The 6,829-nt window shown below is 42.1% G+C and overlaps 1 protein-coding gene across 1 annotated transcript; it reads left to right on the top strand.

The window, feature by feature from the left end:
* Window positions 1–961: 961 nt before the first annotated feature.
* Window positions 962–6,802, top strand: ZBTB43 (zinc finger and BTB domain containing 43). Its single transcript, XM_074608218.1, has 2 exons — window positions 962–1,101; window positions 5,326–6,802. The coding sequence occupies exon 2, from the start codon at window positions 5,349–5,351 to the stop codon at window positions 6,741–6,743; it is 1,395 nt and encodes a 464-aa protein (XP_074464319.1). The 5' UTR covers window positions 962–1,101; window positions 5,326–5,348; the 3' UTR covers window positions 6,744–6,802.
* The last annotated feature ends 27 nt before the right edge of the window (window positions 6,803–6,829 follow it).

Below are 6,829 nucleotides of genomic sequence, written 5' to 3'. Positions count from 1 at the left end.
AGGTTATATTTCCCCTTTTCCAGGTGTCAGGAACTCCCCTGGACTGCCACAACTTCTCTAGTACGACGGACAGGGGCTCGGCAACTTCATCCGCCCATTCCCTCAGGACCCGCGGAGGCATCTCATCAGGTCTGACAGACTTAAACATAAAATTTTCTTGTGGATAAACTCCTACAAAATTGGATGTTATAATTTTTTACCCTTTCCCACAAAGCACATTAACTTGCCAAGGAAAAAAAAAAAAGGAAGCTGGGATGGGGAAGTTTCTCGTTCTGCGCTGAATTGTACCTCCTCTGTTCCTTTCCAAGGCATTAGGTGGCATTTGCTGTGTGGGATGTGTAAAGTAACCTGGTTTCCATGGCTTGTTGGAGTGTGCCTCTCTTCTTACCCAACACAACCAACTTGTTTGAGAGATCTGGTGCTCGTTAAAGAGTTGATGCTTCCCATATTGTTCGTTAAGAAATCACAGTGCATTTATTAGTCTCAGCCTTGTAGCAACATTTTTCAACAATTGAGACATTTCGATTAAATGATAATGGTCTCTTTAGTTGCTACCACCGAATGCTAGTTTAGCTTTAGTTTTGCGAAACTAATTTATTCTTTGGCCGCAATCCCATTTGGTCTTTTTTCTGGGCATGAATCTGCTGGCTGCTCAAAAACCCCCGTCTGCACGAGAACCGCTGGCGGACGTGACGACACAGTCAATACGTGTAAATGATCCTTTATTTCTCCTCCAGGAATATGCAAGCAACGCTGGTATTCCCAAGGGTCGGCGCTTTTCCTCCCTTTTTGGGGCGGTTTCTGGCAATGCAAACGGGCAGCGGGCGGCGGGCACAAGGACCCGGCGGAGCGGCCCGGAGGGGGCGGGGCGGAGGGCGGGGAAACCCCTCCCCCGTGCCCCGCCCTCCGCCCCGCCCCTCCGGGGCCGCTCGAGGTGTCCGCCCCGAGCCGTCACGTGACCGGGACGCGGAAGTTCTTCACAGGAAGTGAGGGGGCCGCTTCCGGTGTCGGCCGGGCTGGGGCGCGGAGGTGGTGCCGGTCGCACCGAGCGCTGAGGCCGGGGCTGCATTCCGGTATGCGAAGAGACTCCAAGGCTCGCAGGTGAGGCACGGCCCCGCGGGAGGCCGCGCTGCCCGCCGGGCCTCCGTTCTGTGCGGGCCCATTGTAAGGCGGGACGGCGAGTGAGGCCTTACCGCTCCCCGCCGCCTCCCGGCTGTCCCCGAGGGGCCGCGAGAGGCGGATTCTGGACGTGGTCCGCTCCGGGTCCTGTGCCGGGGAGAGCTGGTCGGCGGGGCTGGCACCGGGGGTGGGGGACGCCGGCACCGGGGCCTGGCCGGGCTGCGGCCGGGGCCTGCAACGGGCCTCGCCGGTGCGCCCGCAGCAGCCGGTGCTGTGGCGTTCTGCCCTGGCAGATGTAAGAGATCAAGTTCTTCAGAATCTCTATGTACGGAGAACTGAAGTTATTACCTGTTAGCACTTTTCAAAGTAATTTTGCTTTTAAGCAAAACTGTGTACCTTGTGTGTTTTGCTCAGTGTTGCAGCACGGAGATTCATTTTTTTTCTTAATGAAAAGAGAAAGACTTTGTTCGTTATGAGCTGGAATAAAGAAAATGCAGAAGCAGAACGGATTGTAAAAGGAGGAAGTGAAACCTGTTTGGAAAAACAAAGTTTTCTTGACGTGTGTGGCTTGACTAATAGAAAATATTTTACTTACATTTTGATGGCTGTAGCTTTCATGAGAATTTAAAATATAGAAAAGTCTGCTCCCACCTGGAATTGTTTCTGTGGTGGCATGCTGAGCCCTCACTGAAAGACAGCAGTTTAGCAGTAATTATATAAGATCTATAGACATGTCTCTCTAAATATGAGTTGAATGTATCCTGAAGTCTTACCTTTTTTTTAGGTAAGTATTGAAAAATAGAGTCTAAAATCTGAGAATATTCTGAAAGGAGGTAAAGAACTGCGTCTGCATAAAACCAAAATCTGATTGTTTAAAAAAGGTAGTTATTTTATAATGTACACTAGGTATAAGGTAACTGATTGAAGTACTTAAATAACATTGTCAAGTTGTTTTAAGCAAAGCAGAAAGAAAAATTAACAATTTAACTGTCAGGCATAGTATTCTCTGGAAAAACATGGGTAGCTGGTTTGTTCTCCTGAAGTGGACTGGTTGTATGGGTACATAGCAGGATTGATGCTTTGAGGAAAAAAACTGAGGAGTGCTGAAGACTGTACGTTTAAAAGTGATCTTCTGCTGTTATGGCGGTGACAACTTGAAGAAGATCAGCTGAACTGCAGGCTTTTCAGAGATTCCTTTTCCAAGGAAGTAATTTAAAAATCTGCTGTTTCTAATATTCCATTGTATTTACTAAATCAAGAACCGTTCAGACTACTGAACCACTTATATTGACAATCATACAGAATGTTCTTGGACTAGCTAAAAGTGGTTATATGGTAGCTAGGTTATAAATGTAGTAGTATTCAATCCAAATTCCACAGTTACGCTTGAGATATGACAGTTTGTGGTAATTCACTTCAGGTGAGTTGGTTACTGTCCCTAGACTTTTTATTTCACTCGAAAGGTGGGGAAATGGGGCTGTTTTCTGTTTTGCACCTTCATGTGAAAATTTCTGTATGCTTTTGGGAATACATCTCAAGAAAATTGTTCAAGGATATGCATAATCATTTTTACCTTGTCAAATAGTTAAAGCAAGCTGTGAGAGACAAAGCTGAGGACTCTCTGGGGAGTAATACAAATGCGTGATGCAAAGGGCTTTCCTCTTTCATAACACTGTTATTCAAAGCACTTGAAAGTAGTGGCATGCAAGATTTGCAAGTTTTAGGCTGTTGCCTCAGTTGAAGTGTCTTGGTTAGTGCCTTCAGGATGTAATTGCTCACCCGTAACTTATGTGAAGCAGTATTTGTAGGAAAACTGCCTTCTGCCACCAAGTGGGGTTTTTTAAAAAAATAATAAAAAAAAGTTATGACTTACCCTCACCTAAAATGTGAGGGTGCCAAGGTAGTTGGTACACGTGTCTTAAGTTAAACAATTGTTTCAACCAGTAAAACAGAAGCAGTTTAGGAAAATGTAAAAGCGAGTGTGACTGCATACAGCAAGGTAGAGTGCTCAACTACAAAATTTTTAGTCATTTGACTGTCCTCCAGTGGGAGCTTTATTCAGTTCTTTCAGTTCCTCCTGCTACCCAGCATTGGAAATTAGTGTAAAATTTGAAGAAAGAAGGAAACTGTGGTCAAAAATGTACCTTTTTCCTTCTGACTATGTTGCTGTGATTATTTATGGTTACAAATGGGTTTTGTAAATAACAGGTTATTCTTCCCAGTTGGTTTTCTTCAGAGACCTTTATAAGAGTTGGATTTATACCATGCTTCTAGTGAAAAATTAAAAGGAAATGTAAAGGCGTAATTCTCACGGTTCTGCAGAAGATGCCGGTTTCAGTGTTTATAAGGAGTTTGGGCCTGCATTTATTGAAAAGTCTTGATGGCTTTCTGACTCCCATGCTCTACGGAAGCCCTAGCCACCGTGATGGGAGATAATAGTGAACGATCTGCGTTCACTGTGCTCCGTGTGCTTGTCATCCTTTTCTAGCTCTGAAGCTTTGCAGATGGAACACTGAGTTCTTGGGGGAGTGGGGGAGAGTTGTCAAGAATATGAGTTGGAAAACAGATCCAAATGGTAAGGAAGGGATTATGTAATCATGAGCTGTTGATTAAACTTTGAGTGATTTACATAATCACTCCTATGTAGTCTGTATTTTTTAAGCAAACACTGCTGCTTTTCCTGCACTTAGCAGTCATACATTTTGTGCCAACGTGCCAGCATTTTAGCACAGCGTACCAAACGAACGGATTTTTGTTGGTGGCTACGTAACTGTACAGGGAGTGCTGTTGTTACTGTACGGGCTCTCTGTAGCAGGGATTCGTAATCATATTTTCTCAATTCCACATTTCCGTAGAAGTACTTTTATTTCAGAGTCCTCCAACTGTTTGTAAGGCAAATTCTATTTTTGTACCATATTAACAAAGTGCTTTAAATTCTGTATGTATAAACTATCTGCTAATTTATTAGATATTCTTTCTCAAGTGTGCAGCCCCATCTGTTAAAACTTTGGCACTTTCACACTTATGAGAAACAGAACTTGTTACTCCATGGATCTTCTGGAATTCCTTTGTATTCAATTTACGCATTATCAAATTGAAAAATTGCACAAGTTTAACTTATTCAGGCAGTTAATGTTGGTCTTCTGTAGTTGCATTTAATTTTCTGTTATTATTTCTAATCACAGTAACATGCAAATTTATCTCGACTTCAATTTAAGTTTTAAAGTAGGCATTTAAAGAATAAAGTATTACTGCTTAAAAGACTGTTAAGTGTAATAAGACTTCTGAATCATGTGGGAATACAAACATTAAAATCTGTGAGCTCTTAACTGAGCTCCTAGTATATAGTTGTTGCATTGTTACAAATATACAAGGTGCATGCAGAAAAAAATTCTGTACAGCAGAGCTATCACTTTCATGATTAACATTTTAAATTCTATGAGGTTTTTCTTAAAGTAAGGAATGTTATAATAACATCTGAAAAAGCTCAGAATTAGAAGATTGGATTATAGACCTGCAACTGTAGAAGATACTGCTATTCCACCTTTCAGTTAATAAAACAACAGGGAAATATCACTAGAAGAATCATAATTCTCATTCTCACTAGGGTTCTATCTGTGCTGCCTTTGTCATTGTATGAATCAATATGTTGGCTTTTGAAAACTTCATTTAAGGTGGAATATTTCGTAAGAGTACAGTCAGTCTTTATTGGGGGATAGATGAGATGCTTTTGTTGGCAGTTGAAACGCAGAATCTTTCATATGGTGCTATAAACTCTGGGACATCCTGGAGTAAGAACTCTACTGCTATTTCATCAAATAACTGGTTTTGTTATGCTAGATTCATGCTTGAAATGCTTAATGTATCTCAACTGGGTAACGTCTTGTTTGTAGCTCCTGCTATAGTTGATGAGTCCTCTTGGATAGAAGAAGCACAAGCAAATGTGCTGGCGTAGCAATTTGTAGCCTCATTACAACTTTCAGAAAAGAGAAAAATGAGGTGGGGTAGGAGAAAGAGAAGTACAGCAGTGGCATAGGTTCCAGAAAATGTTCCATATGTTCCATATGAGTCTCAACTCATGAGTTCCATATGAGTCTGCTTAAGTGTTATTTCTTAAAGAAAAAAGAAAAAGTGTAGAAGGAAATGGAAAGATCAGTACTTTACTAAACAGGATTTCTGATTATTTTTTTTTTGTTTCCCTTGCAGCACAACACTAAATTTGTAATGAAATGGAGTCTGGGTCAAGCTCTTTTCGAGTGGAATTTCCAGATTTTTCTAGCACTATTTTGCAGAAGTTAAACCAGCAACGCCAGCAAGGACAATTATGTGATGTGTCCATTGTAGTTCAGGGCCATCTCTTCAGAGCCCATAAAGCTGTTCTTGCAGCTAGTTCACCTTACTTCTGTGATCAGGTTCTCCTGAAAAACAGCAGGCGAATAGTCCTGCCTGATGTGATGAATCCCAGAGTATTTGAAAACATTCTTCTGTCTACCTACACAGGTCGGCTGGTAATGCCTGCTCCAGAAATTGTTAGTTATTTGACAGCAGCAAGTTTCCTTCAGATGTGGCATGTAGTGGATAAATGCACTGAAGTGCTAGAGGGGAACCCAACAGTTCTGTGTCAGAAGATGAACCATGGCAGTGATCATCAGTCCCCGAGCAGTAGTAGTTACAATGGCCTTGTTGAAACCTTTGAACTTGGGTCTGGAGGACAGACGGAATTCCACAAAGTGCAGGAGCTAAGGGATGGTGAAAATGAAGAAGAGAGCTCTAAAGATGAACTGTCATGTCAACTGACAGAACACGAGTACCTTCCCAGTAATTCTTCAACAGAACATGATAGACTCAGCACTGGAATGACAAGTCAGGATGGTGAAGAAGGAACTAGTGATAGTGCAGAGTATCAGTATACTAGACCCATGTACAGCAAACCCAGCATCATGTCTCACAAGCGGTGGATCCATGTGAAACCAGAAAGATTTGAACAAGACTGTGAAGGTGTTGATAATCCCTATGATGAACACCAAGTTTCTGAATCCATGAATGCCATTCAGGCAGATCATTCAATCCAGTCTTCAGGTGTTGAAGACTTTCATATAGGTGACAAAAAGATGGAAGCAGAATTTGATGAACAGGCAGATGAAAGTAATTATGATGAACAAGTTGACTTCTATGGCTCGTCTATGGAAGAATTTTCTGGGGAAAGGGCAGATGGAAATTTAAGTGCCCACAGACAGGATCTTATGATAGCAGCAGGCTATGGTGAAGGCATCGAAATGGCTACGGGAATTAAAGAAGAAACATCCCTCACTGGATTCTCGCATGCTGATAAGCTGTATCCTTGTCAGTGTGGTAAAAGCTTTACACACAAAAGTCAGAGAGATCGGCATATGAGTATGCACCTTGGTCTTCGACCTTATGGCTGTGGTGTCTGTGGTAAGAAATTCAAAATGAAACACCATCTTGTAGGCCATATGAAAATTCATACAGGCATAAAACCATATGAGTGTAACATCTGTGGGAAAAGATTTATGTGGCGGGACAGTTTTCATCGGCATGTGACCTCTTGTACCAAGTCATATCAAGCTTCTAAAGCTGAGCAGAGTACTACTGAAATGAACTAAGACATTAGTGCTTACATTTGTGTAGTAGAGTAAGCAAAATAAACTAATTATGCAAATAATGTCTGGTACTTGCTATTGTAAATTCT

This window comes from Larus michahellis, chromosome 15 (genome assembly GCF_964199755.1).
Source record: "Larus michahellis chromosome 15, bLarMic1.1, whole genome shotgun sequence".
NCBI classification, from domain to species: Eukaryota; Metazoa; Chordata; class Aves; order Charadriiformes; family Laridae; genus Larus; species Larus michahellis.
Note: the sequence above shows the minus strand (reverse complement) of the source record. Positions and strands in the feature narration are given on the sequence as shown.

What these genes read in the sequence shown, in the direction of transcription:
- ZBTB43 (XM_074608218.1), top strand. Translation starts at nt 5,349, where the DNA reads ATGGAGTCTGGGTCAAGCTCTTTTCGAGTGGAATTTCCAGATTTTTCT.